Source organism: Ovis aries, chromosome 17 (genome assembly GCF_016772045.2).
Source record: "Ovis aries strain OAR_USU_Benz2616 breed Rambouillet chromosome 17, ARS-UI_Ramb_v3.0, whole genome shotgun sequence".
Taxonomy (NCBI): domain Eukaryota; kingdom Metazoa; phylum Chordata; class Mammalia; order Artiodactyla; family Bovidae; genus Ovis; species Ovis aries.
In genome coordinates this window covers 5,186,543-5,206,918 of record NC_056070.1, presented here as the reverse complement: position 1 = coordinate 5,206,918, position 20,376 = coordinate 5,186,543, and the positions used below count along the sequence as shown (strand labels likewise).

Here is a 20,376-nt window from a genome sequence, read left to right as displayed (position 1 = left end):
TTCTGGAGAGTGAGCCGAGCCAGGTGTCCTGGAGCCACAGCCTGTTTAAAGCGATGCTTTACAGCCAGCTGTATCCCCTGCAGCTCTTTCCCAGAGAGGCAGCCCATCAAGACACCTAATAAATATTAAATAATAACAACTGCAGATCTAATGCCTGCGAGTCTGGGGACTGCGAGTCTGGGGAGAAGGGCCATTATACATCGAGACACTCCATAGCCTTCCCTTTTCCTGGACACGAACAGGCAGGGCCAAAGAAAAAGGGGTAATTCCCCTGCAGGTGAAGTATTCTTTCCAAAATTGTTGGCCAAATGCGCCCCAGCTGTCAAATTTCAAGACATTTCTTGGTGTGGAAGAATACATCAGGCTGTAGCCTATTCCTAAGCACAGGACATCCTCTCTGACCTGCCACAAAACGTTCCTTTGAGAACTTTCCAAACAACATGCTGGTCTGACCCAGTATGACAGTTTTATTTTTCCTGGAAAGATAAACAGAAAATATATTTAAATCAAATTCTGTTCATTTAAATAGTCTCCTTCTACTGCCTTGTATTATAATGTTAAATATGAATGGGTGGATTTTGGTGGGCAATGTTTGTGAATTTTTTTAGCTGTCTGAGGAGAGATTCATCGTTAACCATCTGTACCTATATTAAAGGAATGGTGAGTAAAAGATATTCAAATACCGCTCTCTTGACCTAGAACGTCGGTGATAAGCAACTGCTTTGAAATTCTAAGTTTCCATTTGTGTTTTCTTAAGGTGAGGCACATTTAAAGTAAAAACAATGTGCCAATTTGTGTTAAGAATAATGTGCAAATTTACTTTTACCTCTGAGAATATATTCTCTAAAAAAAGTTCTCACATCCTTTCATCAGCTCATCTCTGCAATACACATTTATTGAGCAGCTATTAATGTGTTGGGGAAGGCACTCTGGGAGATAAGGGGGTAAAAATAATTAGCTTCCACTTGCCATATGCCACCTACTGTTTTTTTCTAAGTGCTTTACATAAGTGAATCCACTTAATTCTCCCAACAACTCTGTGAGGTGGTACTGAGTTTTGCCCATTTAACAGATGAGGAAGCTGAACCAGAGGTTATAAAACTAGACCATAGAAAAGCCAGTTAGGCAGAGTCTTCCAGAATCTGTCCCAATAACCTTCCTGCCACTCTACTCCACAGGATGAATAAGACAAGTTCCTGGTTCTTTTGGACCTTAAGGAGAACATCACCCAGTAAGGGAGACCCAAAAAAGGCAAGTCACCAGCTGATGACAGTATTCACGACTGTGCAAAGTAAGTGTGAACACAGTCAAGAGGTGGCGATTAATTCTGCCTGGGGTCTGAGTACTCAGCTCTTCATAAAAGCCTTAGAACTGCGCATTGTAGAATGGGGTGGCAGTCTGCCAAGCAGCCAAGAAGGAAATTCCAGACAGAAGACACAGCATCAACCAGGTACGGAGGCCTTAGGGAAGGGAGCGGCACAAACCCGTGGACCCTGTCCAAGGTCAGTGCTCACTTGTGAATGGCTTTTGAATCTTGAGCGTCTCGAAATGAAGTTTGGTGAAAAATCCCTTTCTGGATTCAGTGCCTTAGAGGATGACCATTTGACTAGTCAACCCCAAACTCCCCCGACCCCAGGACTCTGTTAGCTAAGACCAGCTGTAGCCTACGGTTTGGGCAGGAAATTCTACTTCCCCTACTTTTTTTTGTTTTTGTTTTTATTTGGCTATGCTGGATCTTAGTTACAGCATGGGGCTCTCATGCCCTGACCAGGGATCGAACCAGAGCCCTGCGCACTGGGAGCATGGAGTCTTAGCCACTGGACCACCTGGGAAGTCCTACTTTCCTTAAGTTGAAAAAAAAAAAAGATCCAGGCATCTCTGTTTGCTTTTTCTTTTTCTCTGGCTTACAAAAGAGCTCCCACGTGATCACTGTTATTAGGTCACCCCGAAATTGCAAGCAGTGGAAAAACGTGTATTTCCTACTTTCTTGGAATCTATTACATCAGTCCTTGCCATGAAAGGTAATGCACTTCAGTGCTTCCTTCCCAGTTCACGTCTGCCCTACCTGTGGGCATAATGGAAAATGACCATTTACAGCTCTGCGAGACCTTAAAGCTTCTCTTGGTACAAGGACGGTGTGGGGACCTGCAGGCCTAAGGCATGCCCTCAAAGACAGGGGACCCCTGTTAGTGGATGTGAAAGACAAAAAGTGAGTTTTGTATGCACATATAAATATACATCTTATCACCCTTGAGTGATTTTTGGAATGTCTAAAGGCTTCAAATTGAAAATCTAATTGGAGTCATTTTTAGCAACATAAGCCAAAAGAACCCAAGTTGGCTTTGGACCCAGAACCATCCCCAAACCTTGTATTCGAAAGTCCTGCCATTGGAAGTGAATCTTCTCAGAGTGTATCACTGACCCAGGGAATGATCTATCAGACTGGTTTACTACTAATGGTTTACTATTTACATCTTTAGCCGATTAGGAATTTCATTTTAAAAGTGAGCATAGTTTCAATAGGACTAAGAACCATGCTTTACCCAGGCTTTTTCAAGATCAAATGGGTGTGTGGCATGGTAGAGAAAACAGTGCCTGTGAGAAAACACAGACGGAAGAATCCTCTCCCTGCGGAGATGGCTCAAGGACGCCAGCCTGGCCACCAGGCCCCCAGTCGAACCCACGGCTTCACCAGCTTGACCATCTCCTCCAAAGGTCAGAAAGCATTCACTGACCAGTTCAGCTCAGTACAGTTCAGTCACTAAGTCGTATCCGACTCTTTGCGACCCCATGGACTGCAGCAGGTCAGGCTTTCCTGTCCATCACGAACTCCTGGAGTTTACTCAAACTCATGTCCATTGAGTCAGTGATGCCATCCAACCATCCCATCCTCTGTCGTCCCCTTCTTCCTCTGCCTTCAATCTTGCCCAGCATCAGGGTCTTTTCAAATGGGTCAGTTCTTTGCATCAGGTGGCCAGAGTATTGGAGTTTCAGCTTCAGCATCAGTCCTTCCAATGAACACCCAGGGCTGATCTCCTTTAGGATGGACTGGTTGGATCTCCTTGCAGTCGAAGGGACTTCTCCAACACCACACTTCAAAAGCATCAATTCTTCAGTGCTCAGCTCTCTTCACAGTCCAACTCTCACATCCATACATGACCACTGGAAAAACCATAGCTTTGACTAGATGGACCTTTGTTGGCAAAGTAATGTCTCTGCTTTTCAATATGCTATCTAGGTTGGTCATAACTTTCCTTCCGAGGAGCAAGTGTCTTTTAATTTCATGGCTGCAGTCACCATGTGATTATGGAGCCCCCAAAAAATAAACTCTGTCATTGTTTCCACTGTTTCCCCATCTATTTGCCATGAAGTGATGGGACTGGATGCCACGATCTTCGTTTTCTGAATGTTGAGCTTTAAGCCAACTTTTTCACTCTCCTCTTTCACTTTCATCAAGAGGCTTTTTAGCTCCTCCTCACTTTCTGCCATAAGGGTGGTGTCATCTGCATATCTGAGGTTACTGATATTTCTCCCGGCAATCTTGATTCCAGCTTGTGCTTCTTCCAGTCCAGCGTTTCTCATGATGTACTCTGCATAGAAGTCAAATAAGCAGGGTGACAATATACAGCCTTGATGTACTCCTTTTCCAATGTGGAACCAGTCTGTTGTTCCATGTCCAGTTCTAACTGTTGCTTCCTGACCTGCATATAGATTTCTCAAGGGGCAGGTCAGGTGGTCTGGTACTTCCATCTCTTTCAGAATTTTCCACAGTTTGTCATGATCCACATAGTCAAAGGCTTTAGCATAGTCAATAAAGCAGAAGTAGATGTTTTTTTGGAACTCTCTTGGTTTTTTGATGATCCAACAGATTTTGGCAATTTGACCTCTGATTCCTCTGCCTTTTCTAAATCCTGCTTGAACATCTGGAGGTTCACAGTTCATGTACTGTTGAAGCCTGGCTTGGAGAATTTTGAGCATTACTTTGCTAGCATGTGAGATGAGTGCACTTGTGCGGTAGTTTGAGCATTGTTTGGCATTGCCTTTCTTTGGGATTGGAATGAAAACTGACCTTTTCCAGTCCCATGGCCACTGCTGAGTTTTCCAAATTTGCTGGCATATTGAGTGCAGCACTTTCACAGCATCATCTTTTAGGATTTGAAATAGCTCAACTGGAATTCCATCACCTCCACTAGCTTTGTTCGTAGTGATGCTTCTTAAGGTCCACTTGACTTCACATTCCAGGATGTCTGGCTCTAGGTGAGTGATCACACCATATCTGGGTCATGAAGATCTTTTTGTACAGTTCTTCTGTGTATCCTTGCCACCTCTTCTTAATATCTTCTGCTTCTGTTAGGTCCATACCATTTCTGTCCTTTATTGTGCCCATCTTGTATGAAATGTTCCCTAGGTATCTCTAATTTTCTTGAAGAGATCTCTAGTCTTTCCCATTCTATTGTTTTCCTCTATTTCTTTGTACTGATCATTGAGGAAGGCTTTCTTCTCTCTCCTTGATATTCTTTGGAACTCTGCATTCAAATGGGTATATCTTTCCATTTCTCCTTTGCTTTTTGCTTCTCTTTTCTCAGCTATTTGTAAGACCTCCAGAGATAGCCATTTTCTTTTTTGCATTTCATTTTCTCGGGGATGGTCTTGATCCCTGTCTTCTGTACAATGTCATGAATCTGTCCATAGTTCTTCAGGCATTCTATCAGATCTAATCCCTTCAATCTATTTCTCACTTCCACTGAATAATCATAAGGGATTTGATTTAGGTCATACCTAAATGGGCTAATGGTTTTCCCTACTTTCTTCAATTTAAGTCTGAATTTTGCAGTAAGGAGTTCATGATCTGAGCCACAGTCAGCTCCTGGTCTTGTTTTTGCTGACTCCATAGTGATTCTCCATCTTTGGCTGCAAAGGATATAATCAATCTGATTTCGGTGTTGACCATCTGGTGACGTCCATGTGTAGAGTCTTTTCTTGTGCTGTTGGAAGAGGGTGTTTGCTATGATCAGTGCGTTCTCTTGGCGAAACTCTATTAGCCTTTGCCCTACTTCATTCTGTACTCTAAGGCCAAATTTGCCTGTTACTCCAAGCGTTTCTTGACCTCTTACTTTTGTATTCCAGTCCCCTATAATGAAATGGACATCTTTTTTGGTGTTAGTTCTAGAATGTCTTGTAGGTCTTCATAGAACCATTCCACTTCAGCTTCTTCAGCATTACTGGTCGGGGCATAGACTTGGATTACTATGATATTGAATGGTTTGCCTCGGAAATGAACAGAGATCACTCTGTCATTTTTGAGATTGCATCCAAGTACTGCGTTTCAGACTCTTTTGTTGTCTATGAGGGCTACTCCATTTCTTCTCAGGGATTTTTCCCCACAGTAGTAGACATAATGGTCATCTGAGTGATGACCAAATGGTCATTCACTCATTCCAGTCCATTTTAGTTCGCTGATTCCTAAAATGTCAGTGTTCACTCTAGCCATCTCCTGTTTGACCACTTCCAATTTACCTTGATTCATGACCTAACATTCCAGGTTCCTATGCAATATTGCTCCTTACAGCATCAGACTTTGCTTCTATCACCAGTCACATCCACAACTGAGTATACTAACCAACACTGGCCCAAATTACATAAGGCCCTCATCCAGGTTACATACAGAGATGGAAGCTGTGTGTTTCAATTTTCAGTTTAGGCTGAAGGCATTTTCTGTTTCTTTTTTTTAAATAGAAAGGTATATGACATTTCTAAATTTTGGAAAATGTCACTGAAACAAGTCATCACTCATTATTTTATGTAGCTGCTTCACTTAAAAACATCTCAGTTTCTTTGCCCACCCCATCCCATCTCCAGGCAGGTGTTAGAATAATACTCACGTGTCTGTAAAACACTCTGAGATCCTTGGCTAGAGGGCTCTGTGTGGAAGCAGAAAGCATTGTGTTTTATCAATTATTCATGAACACATGGAGCAGTTGTCTAGAAATGAGAACAGGCAAAATATTTACCTTGTTTATTCCTTTTTCTTTTATGGTATATTATAAGGAGTATCGCTGATAGAAGCAGGAGAGAGAGTAAAATCACTGGGATCAACACCATTAATATAAACTCTAACTGGTCTGTGTCTTCGTCAATAAGGGTAGAATTTATACTGGTGATGTAAGGTTCTGTGGTCACTGAAGCAAGTGTGCTTAGGGCCTCTGACTCTTCATCCAGGCCTTCCGTGCCTGGGGGCACGTCTCCTGACAGTTTTGTGTCCTCCTCTCCTGTGGGAACACATACAAAATTGAGACTTGTCATGGAGACGAAACTAGTACGGTATGTTTTCAATGATCTGAAACTTACCCTCCATGCATCCAGCGAGAAACTTGATCCACTGGATTTGGTCTTCCAGTTCAGCATGACACAGAGTATTGATTGAACATAAATGGAGCTCAAGCTGGGAGTACATTCAACGTGGAATCAGAAGCCAGAGATAAATCTCCCACAAAGGCAGGCGGTTCAGAGGCACTTCAGCAAAGGGCACTGAGAAGCTTGGCAGTGTCTAGCACAATATTCCAGAATATCCTATAGGGTATCCTAATAATATTTCTGAATAAATCTAAATTCCAACTTCCTGAGAGTTAAGCACTCATTACATAACACTTTTAGGTAAAGGAAATGGACTGTGTCCTAATTTTTTTTTTTTTTAGTAAAAGGTTTCCTACCAATGGAAATGAATTCTTTCAAATCTGGGTGACTGATCAAATGTCAATGTCAGGCCTCAGTTCTGCAGGGAACTGAGTCTGCCTCTGAAATGATCTCACAGAAATCCTGAAATGATCTAGATAAAAACACAATGCGTGGGGGTTTCATTGGTGGCTCAGGGGTAGAGAATCCCCCCGCCAGTGCAGGAGACACGGGTTCGATCCCTGACCCAGGAAGTCTCTCACATGCCAAGGAGCAACCAAGCTCATGTACCACAGCTCCTGAGCCTGTACTCTCAGCCCTGGGGACGCCACTGTTTTGTTTTGTTTTTTTTTTTTTTTTTAACCAAAGTCCACAATTTATTGAGATATCCATAGCAATTTTCTCCTAATATTCTTTTTCTTTCCTAGGATCCCACCCAAGATCCCACATAACATTTATTTTTTTTTGTTTGTTTTGTTTGTTTGTTTTTTATTTTTTAAATTTTAAAATCTTTAATTCTTACATGCATTCCCAAACATGAACCCCCCTCCCACCTCCCTCCCCAGAACATCTTTCTGGGTCATCCCCATGCACCAGCCCCAAGCATGCTGCATCCTGCGTCAGACATAGACTGGCCACTGTTGAGCCCACTTCCTCAACTACTGATGCCCTCGGGCCCTAGAGCCTGTGCTCCGCAAGGAGAGAAGCCGCTGCAATGAGAAACCTGTGCACCGCACCTAGAGAGTATAGTCCCTGCCCTCCGCAGCTAGAGAAAGCCCTTGCAGGAGCAAAGACCCAACACGGACAAAAGTAAACAAATGGATGTTTTTAAAAATACCATGTGTATGTTTCTTGTAAAGTGAAATTCTCGAGGGGATGTTCCCTTAGAAACTAAGGAAACTGCACCAACATTTAAATTTACTGCATAATATGACTCTTTAGAACCTGCCCTATTAATAGGCTTATTCTGTTGGGACTTTGGATTGTATTGGAAAACCATCCTTTGGTTCATCACAGGACAGGAAAGGACTAGTAGCTAGGGGATTATTTGAAAAAATCCTGCCTCGCCTGGCTCTGTTGTGACCATGGTCGGCTTTTCCTCCCCTCGTGGTTCTACAGCATTGCTTATCATTCAGGTGGGACCCACTGTGAAAAGGAGCATATTAGCTGAGGCTGCAACAATGAGATAATTTACATGAAAGTTCCTCCTAAGGTGAAAGGCACTCTTCAAGTGAAGATGTCCACTGCCTGAAGCCACGCTCAGTGCTGCAGGTTAGGCCACCTCCCAGAGAACAACCGACTGGCCACAGCATGGCCAGCTTAGGCCTTAGCTCTCCACATGTCTGCATGACAATCATTTATAAAAATATTTGTTTGATCACAGTCTAATTTTTCAGTTATATAAACACTTCCATTTCCCCAAGACCAGGGGATCTACTTAGTAATCATATCAGGCAATGCCACCCCAAACAATCAGAATCAATTCCAAACTGCTAAGTAACTGGTATTCCTCATGTGTATACACCAAAAGCAGGGCTCAAAAAACATCTACCATTTATTGACTTCTGCCTTCAGGGTTAAGTGACCTCGTTCTACATTTATGTCTTTGAAATAAGGTAAGTCAATAATGTATCTGTTAAAAGATTGGACATATCCCCCTGCTCTTAGAACTAGTGAATCAAGCATCATTCTTCACTGGTAACCTCGGCCAGCGAAGACGGTATGCCGCGAGGGGAACGGTGGGCCACAGGGACAGTGGCACACAGACGCCTGTGGCTGGTGACCACAGCCCCATTCCTTGAGGTTGGCGCTGAGGACCTTCCCCCAATACCCAGAGCTCCTTGGTATTCATTTCCTTCTGCCGCTGCTATTGCTACTGCTACTGCTTCTCACTGACTTTTACAAATGATTTACTGAAAGCCGAGTCTTGTGCTCTGCCTTGTGCCCAGATTATCTCATTCTGTTCCCATCATTTTTTCAGATAGCAGCTGGGGCAGGGAGGTTACACAACCAGCCCACACCCACAAAGTTGTCGTGGAGGAGTGAAGATTTAAACCCTGGAGGGCTGGGAGAAGAACGTGAGCTTGGAACCTCACATGGTGCTTTCCTTCCCACCAGGCAGGAATGGAATGATTACAAATGATGAGGTGGTGACCGAGAGAGGGAGCCTCACGCTCTTGCCCCTCAGCCCACAAGAGGGAGGGGAGGGCTCTCACTGGGCTCCTGGGGCCAGGCGGCTGTGAGCAGAACTGCCCAGAAGGGCAGGATCCTTCAGCCTCTCCACGGAAGGCAGACAAGTTCCCAGTAGAACACTCAGCACTCTGAGTCACATCTGACCTGTTGCCCCAGAAAAGGAGAGAACTGGAAAAGAAAGAAGCTAGCAAGAACAATGAGAGTGTTGGACAATCAGGCATGAAAGAGAAATGGAGAGGCTCACAGATGGTCCTGGGCTGTCCACATTTCTTTCTTAGCAGAAGTGACAAGGCTGGTGACAAGCGGCTCTTAGTGGCATTCTGGGGTGAAATTTCCCCCCAGTACTCCTCACACGCACTCTAACACGTTTTCGATTTAACCATCATTTACTCTGATTCTTTAGCGATTATTTAAATAAATGAGTCAAGGGTTCTCTGTGTGTGCTTTTTCTTTACCCTGCAAGTCTTCATCTTCACACACTCCTGTGACAACCTTCCTCATACCCTGCCCTCCCCAAACAATACTGTGATAGCTGCAAATAATAAATAACAGTCATTTATTAGATGTTGATAGAGTATGCTGGTACCAGGATAAATATGCACCATCTGACAATCTCCCCAAGTTCATTGTTCACAATACAAACAAAGAAACAGTCTCAAATGTCTCGCCCGGTGGCATAACTCTGATATTTATGCTGGCAGTTCTACTGATACACAGGATTTCTTTTAAAAAAACTGTTATTGAAGTACAAAGAACGGCAAGGAGAGATAAGAAAGCCTTCTCAGTGATCAATGCAAAGAAACAGAGGAAAACAATAGAATGGGAAAGACTAGAGATCTCTTCAAGAAAATTAGAGCTACCAAGGGAACATTTCATACAAGATGGGCACAATAAAGGACAGAAATGGTATGGACCTAACAGAAGCAGAAGATATTAAGAAGAGGTGGCAAAAATACACAGAAGAACTGTACAAAAAATATCTTCATGACCGAGATAATCACAATGGTGTGATCACTCATCTAGAGCCAGACATCCTGGAATGTGAAGTCAAGTGGGCCTTAGGAAGCATCACTACAAACAAAGCTAGTGGAGGTGATGGAATTCCAGATGAGCTATTTCAAATCCTGAAAGATGATGCTGTGGAAGTGCTGCACTCAATATGCCAGCAAATTTGGAAAACTCAGCAGTGGCCACAGGACTGGAAAAGGTCAGTTTTCATTCCAGTCCCAAAGAAAGGCAACGCCAAAGAATACCGCTCAATTGCACTCATCTCACACACTAGTAAAGTAATGCTCAAAATTCTCCAAGCCAGGCTTCATCAGTACATGAACTGTGTTCAAGCTGGATTTAGGCAGAGAAGTCAGAGATCAAATTGACAATGGATCATCGATAAAGCAAGAGAGTTCCAGAAAAACATCTATTTTTGCTTTATTGACTATACCAAAGCCTTTGACTGTGTGGATCATGACAAACTGTGAGATGGGAATACCAGATCATCTGACCTGCCCCTAAGAAACCTGTATGCAGGTCAAGAAGCAACAGTTAGAACCGGACATGGAACAACAGACTGGTTCCAAATCGGGAAAGGAGTACATCAAGGCTGTATATTGTCACCCTGCTTATTTAACTTATATGCACAATTGCACTCATCTCACACACTAGTAAAGTAATGCTCTAAATCCTCCAAGCCAGGCTTCAGCAGTATATGAACCATGAACTTCCAGATGTTCAAGCTGGTTTTAGAAAAGGCAGAGGAACCAGAGATCAAATTGCCAACATCCGCTGAGTCATGGAAAAAGGAAGAGAGCTCCAGAAAAACATCTATTTCTGCTTTATTGACTATGCCAAAGCCTTTGACTGTGTGGATCACAATAAACTGTGGAAAATTCTGAAAGAGATGGGAATACCAGACCACCTGACCTGCCTCTTGAGAAACCTATATGCAGGTCAGGAAGCAACAGTTAGAACTGGACATGGAACAACAGACTGGTTCCAAATTGGAAAAGGAGTACATCAAGGCTATATATGGTCACCCTGCTTATTTAACTTCTATGCAGAGTACATCATGAGAAACGCTGGGCTGGATGAAGCACAAGCTGGAATCAAGATTGCCGGGAGAAATATCAGTAACCTCAGATATGCAGATGACACCACCTTTATGGAAGAAAGTGAGGAGGAACTAAAAAGTCTCTTGATGAAAGTGAAAGAGGAGAGTGAAAAAGTTGGCTTAAAGCTCAACATTCAGAAAACGAAGATCATGGCATCTGGTCCCATCACTTCATGGGAAATAGATGGGGAAACAGTGGAAAGTGGCTGACTTTATTTTGGGGGGCTCCAAAATCACTGCAGATGGTGACTGCAGCCATGAAATTAAGACACTTGCTCCTTGGAAGAAAAGTTATGACCAACCTAGAAAAGCAGAGACATTACTTTGCCAACAAAGGTCCATCTAGTCAAAGCTATGGTTTTCCAGTGGTCATGTATGGATGTGAGAGTTGGACTGTGAAGAGAGCTGAGCGCTGAAGAATTGATGCTTTTGAAGTGTGGTGTTGGAGAAGACTCTTGAGAGTCCCTTGGACTGCAAGGAGATCCAACCAGTCCTGAATATTCATTGGAAGGACTGATGTTGAAGCTGAAATTTAATACTTTGGCTACCCGATGCAAAGAACTGAGTCATTTGAGAAGACGCTAATTCTGGGCAAGATTGAAGGCGGGAGGAGAAGGGGACAACAGAGGATGAGATGGGTAGAGGGCATCACCAACTCAATGGACATGAGTTTGAGTGAACTCCAGGAGTTGGTGATGGGCAGGGAGGCCTGGCGTGCTACAGTCCATGGGGTCACAAAAAGTCAGACACGACTGAGCGACTGAACAGTTGATTTACAATGTTGTGCTGATGTCTGCTGTGCAGCAGAGTGACTCAGTCATACACACATACATTCTTGTCCACTATCGCTTGGATAGCGGATATTCGCATTGGATATTCGGTGTAGTGGGCCTTCATTGTTTACCCACTCTACGTATAACGGTTTGCGTCTGTTGACCCCACAGTCCCAGCCCTCCCTCCTCCCCTTCTCCCCTCGGCAACCCTCGGCCTGTGCCCTGTGGCTGTGTGTCTGTGTCTCTGTGCGTGAGTGCATGTGCGTCACGGTTTAGATTCCATGTGGAAGTGACATTATAAAATATTTGTCTTCCGCTTTCTGATTTATCTCACGTAAGGCAGTAGATAATCTGCATTATGGATTCACCTATGCTGCTGAAAGTGGCATCTGCTTCTTTTTTGTGCCTGAGTGATAGCCCGTGCCCTCTTTATCCATTCATCAGGGACGGGCGTCGAGGCTGTCTCCACGTCTCGGTCACTGTAAACAGTGCGTCTGGGAACGCAGGGGTGCAGGCGGCCCACAGGGCTGTGAGGCTGCCCTCCCTAGAGCGTGGGTGCCAACGACAGTGGGGGTCTACTCACTCAGCGATTATGGGAATTTGGTAAACCCCGTTGATGGCTAAATGTTCTAATCTGTACTCTAAGGCTAGTCTCTATCTCCCCAAGGTCCCCTCTAGTTCCACATCTCTGTGTTGATTCGGAAGCACTGATCTTGTCCTCAGTTTGACTTTTTGCCAGGCATTGCAAACACAGCACCAAGTTCAGAGGACACTTCACGACATCCTTTCCTCAGCCGCTCAGTTTTCCTCAGAGGTAACCACGCTTTCCTGCCGCCTTCCAGAAAGCTCTCTGCATATACTAGCAGAAGTATCATTTCCTGTTTCCTTTTTTAACACAAATGGTAGCAAAGTTTATATAGTGTGCTGCCCCTTGTGTTTTCTTCTACTTAAGATTAGATTTTGAGGATTATTCCATGTCTGCATATAGAGAGTTGCCTTTTCCTCCCATTATTTGGCTGTATTGCCATCTATTCCTGTTGACGGGGACTTGGGTCCTTTCTTTGTGTTTGGAAGTTTGTGTTTCCCGAGGCCCCAGTTGCACCAGCACACCTGTCTGTTTGCTCGTGAGCAGCGTCATCTTGAGTGGGGAGAGGGTGAGCGTGCAGCGCCAAACTAGTCTTGGGGGTCTGCCCTAACATCTGCTCCACAACACCAGCCCGGTGCCCACACAGTGAGGACTGGCAGAAACTACGTTGGGGAAGGGCTGGTACCCAGGGCATCTCTGATGGAAAAGCGGAAAACATTGCAGGTCAGCCCAAGAGTCTGTGCCAAGAGCATCAGATGTCCTCAAAGGCGGAGCTGAAAACCTGGGGCAGGCCACGTATCAAGCCCCTAGCCAGGAGTAAGTCACACGGGGGACAGAGGTGGAGACCAGAGAGGATCCCAAGGCCACAAGAGCAGGGCGGGAGTGGAGCCAAGGAGGGCAGGTCGGGAATTTCCCCAAAGCAGGACAGCAGTTCCCCCCGTGACCTGTGGGCTGAGAGTAACTCTTAACCCAGTGGATCACTGTGTGGCCCAGACAGCCCCCTTCGCCTTGCCTTTTCTAGGAAACACCAGGTCAGGCCCATAACCATCAGTGGTGAGTTCCTGTGGGAGCCATCCTACCATCCCATGCTTCTTGGGTAAAAGTACATTTTAGAAACTCAGAGGTCCACCTCCACTATGGACGAACCCACATTCTTTCCAGAAGTGAGTCTGCAGTGCGTCGCCTACATAAAGTACAGGGCTGGCTCCTGCGCTGAGCGCCGACTGGATGGACGTCTTCTTGCGTCGTGGGGCCTGGAAAGAGCCTCTTTCTCCTCCAGTTCTACCTTTCCTAAAAGGCCCCAGAGGGGGCCCCCAGCCCGGCCCACCCCACGGTGATCACATGAAGGGTAGAGGCATCCCAGCTGCGAAGACGCTGTGTGTCCCACAGGGCCCTCCTTCACACCGGCCTCGGAAGCTCGCTGCTCATCCTCCGCCCAGTCTGTTTTCCCGCTCTAGACTGACATGTTCTCTCTTCCCCAGGAGACTCATCTGTCCAGTAAAACTTCTCTATTTTATTGTTGTCTTTCTATCTACAAGAGGACATATTTCAGAAAAGAGGGGTGTGGCCTGGCGGTGGGGGCAGAGTGTAAAACTGAAGAAGCTGCAGAAAAAAAGAGAGAGGTTCAAGCCTGGGAAGGGATAGAGGCAGCCACCGGCAAAGTGCAGAAGAGAAGAAAGCAGAAGAAAGAACTGGACTTGCTGTTGAAACCAGAAGGGCTGTGGGCAGGGCTCCGGGTGTGACCTTGAACCTGGCCAGCGCTGGAGGGGAGGAGGGGGGACTCAGCGCGGGTCTGCAAGGGCTCTCCTCTTCCAGGGGGCTCGGTAGTGTTCTCTCCTGTGACCCCCATGCAAAGTCTCCCCAGGGCGATCTTTTCACCATCTCTCTCTCTGCTCACAAAATGGAGCATTAACAGGAGATGATGGGAATGGTCATTCGAGTAATGAAATTAAGCTGCAATATTCATTTTACTTTTAATCCTAAAATTACCAGATAACTGGACAGTGCACAGAGTCACAAAAGACTGTTGACAATATCCAAACACAGTGGGATGTGTGTCTCAGACATTTGGCGAGGACCCTGGGAGGGATCCTAATTCATGGGCAAAGGTGGGAAATGCCCGAGGTGAGCCTGGGAGCTAGGTAACCAAGCAGGCACCTCACCCCCTTGTTACCGTGCCACACCTCGTCCCCAAGTGGAAGTGACTCTGCTTCCTGGTGACGCAAACTCACTAACTTCTCTTTTTGAAAGTGGAACAAATGCACAATCAAGCTCTCGTTTTTAAAGTTTAAACAAAAGTGTTATATAGCAATTGAAAGGTTGCCACACTCGTATTACAATGTAAAATATAACACTGGCGAGAGAATATTATTAAACTCAGAATGTCAGGAAGCATACTGGACCTCAGTCAGATGCCCCGTTCTTTCACTTATGTCGACTCCAACACACAGATGGTTGAAACCATCTTATAATTCAGGTAGTGAAATGAAATGCACACACACACAGCAGGTATCAGATAGTCAAATATTGTCCTGCTCGGTGGAGAAACTTGATTTAGGGTTTCAGGATGCTCAAGAAACCAAGCCCAAGAAGTCTACCAACTTTCCATTAACCCTGTACCTCTGTCTACGGAAAAGAGCCAGATTCATAGGAAGGCAGGGTCAAACCAACTGAGACGTCCTCCAGCTTCTCAGCCTCGGTGGAGTATTAGAGCCACCTGGGGACCTTTCAGCCCAGCCCAAATCATTACATCCGAATACTTGTGGTGTTCAGTCTGAACCCAGGTCTCAGTACCCTTTACAGACTCCAGTGTGCAGCCAAGGTTGAGGACTGAGGCTCCAAACCCTGTCCACTCCCGACCTTCCCCAGCCTACCCCTCTTTCTCTATGTTCCTTCTTGGTGAACTGGAGGAGAATCAGGGGGGTGGATTCCCAGCTCCCAGCAGCTGCCCACTGTGTTATAAGAACATGGTCGTTTAAAAAGCATCACTGGAGCCTTGACCCTCTGAGAACCTCTAGCCTGGATATACTAGAGAGAGCTGTGACAATCATGCCTTATTATGTGACTAAGAGGCATTAACAAGAGAGATGATGCCGGAGCTTAAAACCTCACCTCAAGCAAAAGTAACCACTGGACGACCCACACAGCAGTGCACCTGCATTAGTGTGCGCCAGAATCAGCAGGAGGGTCCCCCCGCCCAACGCACACGGCTAGACGTTGTCCCCAGAGCTTCTGACTCAGCAGGTCCGGGATGGGACCAGGAACTTTCACTCTAATAAAACGCTCATGCTGCTGGTCTGGGGGCCACACCTTGAGACCCAGGGGTTTGAGCGGCGCAGACAACCTCATGGGGTTGAGTTTAGCTATCAGTCACACCCACGGCTGCTCACGGCACTCACTGCACACTGGCAGCGCCTGGTGCTGTTTAAGGTCCACTCGAAACCGGCTCCTGAGGACAGCCGAGGTCGTGGCCTGGGCAACGGTATCTTACTAAAGCTCCCTAGGTGAGTCCATTAAGCATTTATGCTGGGTTGAAAATTACTGAGTTAAATCATAATTCAATTAACTTTAATTTGCTGTTATTCATGAAGACAGTCTATTCGCTTCAAAGATGACTGGAGAACCCTACAGAGAAAGACGTCTTTGGGAGCAAAATTAATAAGGTGCACTCTGACATTGAAATTTGAAGGAAAGAATAAAACTGTCACTACTTGCAGATCACATGATACTTTATATAAAAACCCTAAAGCCTCCAGCTCCAAACTATTAGAACTAATAAATTAATTCAGCAAAGTTTCAGGATACAAGATGAATATGTAGGAAACAGTTGTATTTCTATACACTAATAATGAACTATCAGAAAGAGAACGTTTTTTAAAATCCTGTTTAAAATTGCATCAGAAAGAATGAAATACCTTGGAATAAACTTAACCAGGGAGGTGAAAGACGGATACACTGAAAACTATAAAACACTGATGGAAGAAATTGAAGATGATACAAAAAAATGGAAAGATATCCCATACTCTTGGATTGGAAGAATTAATACTACTAAAATGGCCATACTACCCAAAATAATCTACAGGTTTAATGCAATTCCTATCAAAATACCCATGACATTTTTCACAGAACTAGAACAACTAATCCTACTATTCATATGGAACCATAAAAGACCCAGAATCATGAAAGAAATCCTGAAGAAAAAGAACAAAGGTGGAAGCAAACCCTCCCAGATTTCAGAATACACCACAATATATTTTTAGATCTGTCTCCCAAGGCAAAAGAAATAAAAATAAACAAATAGGACCTAATTACTGAAAAGTTTTTGCACACCAAAGGAAACCACCTACAAAACAAAAAGACAATCTATAGGATGTGCAAAAATATTTGCAAATGATATGACTGACAAGAGATGAATATCCAAAATATATAAACAGCTCACACAACTCAATAGCAAAAATACAAATAAGCCAATCAGAAAACGGGCAGTGGACCTGGAGATACTTTTCCAGAGAAGACATACAATGACCACCAGGCACAAGAAAAGATGCTCAATGCCACTAATTATTAGGTAATGCTAATCAAAACCACAGTGAGATACGACCTCACACCTGTCGGTAGGGCCATCATCAAAAAGTGTACAAACAGCAAACATTGACGAGGGTGTGGAGAAGAGGGAACCCTCCGGCACTGTTGGTGGGTACGTGCATTGATGCAACCACTGTGGGAAACAATATGAGATGCTCTCAAAACACTAAAAATAGAACTACCGTGCGAGCCAGCAATCCTACTCCCGGGTGCATATTCAGAAAATACGGATTTAAAAAGATGCGTGTATCCCAGTCTTCACAGCGGCACTATTTACAACAGCCAAGATATGGAAGCAATCCAGGTGTCCATCACCAGACGAACAGGTGAAGACGACGCGGTACATACGGACAGTGGGTGCCACTCAGCCGTGGAAGACGAAATTCTGCCTTCTGCGGCAGCATGGATGGGCCGAGAGAATACGATGCTTAGTGAATTCAGTCAGACGGAGAATGCTGTATGATACCGCTTATACGTGGACTCTAAACAGAAATAGATTTACAGACACAGAAAGCAAACTAGTGGTTACAGGTGAGGAGACCAAAGTGCGGAGGGACAAATTAGAGATATGGGGTTAAGAGAGGCAGACTACTGTATAAAATAGATAAGCAGTACAGATAGATTGTACAACACAGGGAATTATAGTGGAGAAAGGGAAAGTGGCTCAGTCGTGTCCAGCTCTTTGCGACCCTATGGACTATACAGTCCATGGAACTCTCCAGGCCAGAATACTGGAGTGGGTAACTTTTCTCTTCTTCTCCAGGGGATCTTGCCAACCCAGAGATCAAACCCAAGTCTCCAGCAGCAGGCAGGTTCTTTGCCAGCTGAGCCACAGGGAAAGCCAAGAATCCTGGAGTGGGTAGCCTATCCCTTCTCCAGCGGATCTTCCTAACCCAGCAATCCAACTGGGGTCTCCTGCATTGCAGGCGGATTCTTTACCAACTGAGCTATCAGGAGAGCTCATTATCTTGTAATAACTTGGAGCATAATCTATAAAAATACTGGACCATTATGCTGTACACCTGAAACTAAAATAACGATGTAAATTGACTATACCTTTACAATAAAAATACCTGTGTGTGCACGTGTCAAAAAGTCTATCTCTTCAGCTCTGGTATCTTTTTTTTTAATCAGTTGTTCAGCATCTGTGACATCTGACTGTGATGTGGTCAGGGAAAAAATGGGAATAAAACAGGAACAAACATTATCAGACACCCCAGGCCCCAGCCGGGCTGTGGGGGAGGATGGCTGTGCTGATGCTGGGGTTACTGACGCCAAGTGGACAGACCGCATCCTTGATGTCGGGGCTCTGGCGTGGACCAGAGGCTGCCGGGGACACCATCCCATTGGGAGCATGGGCAAATCCCTTCTCTAGTTCACTTGGCTTTGAAATAGTACTCTGAACTGTTTATTATCTGAAGTGATTTCTCCCCTGTACCTGTCTGTTTATCAGCTGTCTCCTCCACCGTCCTGCCCCCCATCTCTCTACAGCACGGGGACCCTGTCTGCCGGGTGGCTGCCGTTCATTGAACAGCTGTTTAGGGAAAGGCCAGATGAGCTGGAGGCAAAGTGCTAGACAGGCATCACGCCTTTTTATCAAGAGTCTGGTATCTTCTTCTTCAATCAACCCCTTCCAGGAACACACACAGTGTGTTCTTAGAGACAGAAAAGGGATCTACAGCAGTTTTCTCAGAAATGTTACCTGAATTTTAAAGAAAACACTGGGAAATGAGAGGAACTGGGTGAAAAGACAAGAACCTCTAGTGATGAGATTTCACGTTTCTAGCTTTTGGGGTTTTCTTTCTGCTGGTTTTGGTTTTGGAATCAGGTGTATCTTAGGGTTCCCCCCATAAAGTCCAAGTGATTGAACCCTCTCTGGGGAGCAGGACTAGGGGTGGAGGGACTATTAATTCCTCTGTAAGCTCTGTTCACTACATACTGGACAACTTTTAATAAGTGAAAATATTCACTCCAGATGTTTTTTCTGACATTATACTTGAAGAAGAATAAACAGTTGGTTGAACAGACTCAGTGCAAAATCAGCGAAGGTTAGTGGCACATTGTAAGCACCACAGTCTGGGTAAAGCGGTGTCTATGTTTCCTATACCCTTTCTCTTCAGCCATCAGATGACCAAAGGTCCAGCGCCTCACGTGGAAGAAACCAGCGTCTCTTTCGCTCATTCTGAGGAGGTCATCGATGAAGGCCTCCATGCGACAGTCTGCTCTGGGAAGGCACCTGCGAAGCTGGGCTGTGTTTGACCCCGTTGCTTTGAGAAGCAGCCCTGTGATTGCAATCTACCCTCAGGTTACGACATCCTATCATATGACTACAGATGCAGCATGCCTACTCATATGTGGAAACCAACTCTGTATCACAGATGAACTTTTGTTTAGGAAGCAGAAGCAGACTTACAGACTTTGAAAACAAGCATGGTTACCAAAGGGGAGAGTGAGGGTGGGTGAGGGATAAATCAGGAGCTTGGCGTAAACATATGCATGCTACTGTACGTAAGACAGATAATCAACAAGGCCCTGCTGCATAGCACGGGGAACTCTACTCGACGTTCTGTGATGAACTGTGTGAGAAAAGCATCTGAAAAAGAATGAATATACGCATAACCGAATCGCTTAGCTGCACACCAGAAGCTAACCCAACACGTGTATCAACTATACTCCAACAAAATGCAGAAAAGAGAAAAAACAGGAAACATGCCCACCACAGGGCCCCCAGTGCTCAGAGGTCTTTTCCATTTTAAACTTTTTATTTGGTGTCTTTTTTAAAAGAAAGCTTACTTGTATCTAAGCAGACGTGTCCAGACCTTAAGGCTGTCTCTGGCTTGAAGTTAACTCACCTGGGAAGCGACATTTCTGACCATCTGAGTACCTTTCATCTTATCCTGGCCTGTCAGTACCTGGCAGTTTAAAGAAATGTATATATTTATATGACACAGAATACACTTGTAACATTTAAAATTTCTTCCTATCATCAGTGGGATGATAGATACAAAAGTAACTAAAAAAATATTTTATATTGGAGTATGGTTGATTGACAATGCTGTGTGAGTTGCAGGCATACAGCAGAGTGGGTCAGTTATCCATACACATATACCAGCTCTTTTTCAGATTTTTTTTCCCATACAGGTTACACAGAGCAGAGTTCCCTGTGCTCTACAGTAGGTCCTTATAATCTGTTTTATACATAGCAGTGTGAAAAGTATTTTTAAATTTTTTTAAAGATTCTTAAGTGATGGAAAAGTATTCAGGTTGGTCATAATGACGATTTTTATTACAATTCTACCTGTCTTTTCTTAGAATCTTATTGATTTATTTTCGGCTGTGCTGGGTCTCTGTTGCTGCAGAGAGCAGGGGCTACTGTTTCTGGAGGCGCTGCAGCTTTTCACTGCGGTGGCTTCTTTGGTTTTGGAGCATGGGCTCCAGGGCAGGCAGGCTTCAGAAGCTGC

General features: G+C 44.7%; 1 protein-coding gene across 7 annotated transcripts in view; it reads right to left on the bottom strand.

The window, feature by feature from the left end:
• Positions 1 to 20,376, bottom strand: part of TMEM154 (transmembrane protein 154) — a 52,124-nt gene that overhangs the window by 21,110 nt on the left and 10,638 nt on the right. For 4 of the 7 annotated variants that reach the window (XR_006056568.1, XR_006056569.1, XM_012097354.4 and 1 more), the window contains 2 exon segments: positions 6,012 to 6,269; positions 5,883 to 5,921 (listed from right to left, as the gene is read on the bottom strand). Coding sequence is in view for 4 of the 7 variants with exons in the window: in XM_012097354.4 (XP_011952744.3) it covers positions 5,883 to 5,921; positions 6,012 to 6,269 (297 nt within the window). In the remaining 3 variants the exon portion in view is untranslated. 7 annotated transcript variants of the gene reach the window in all.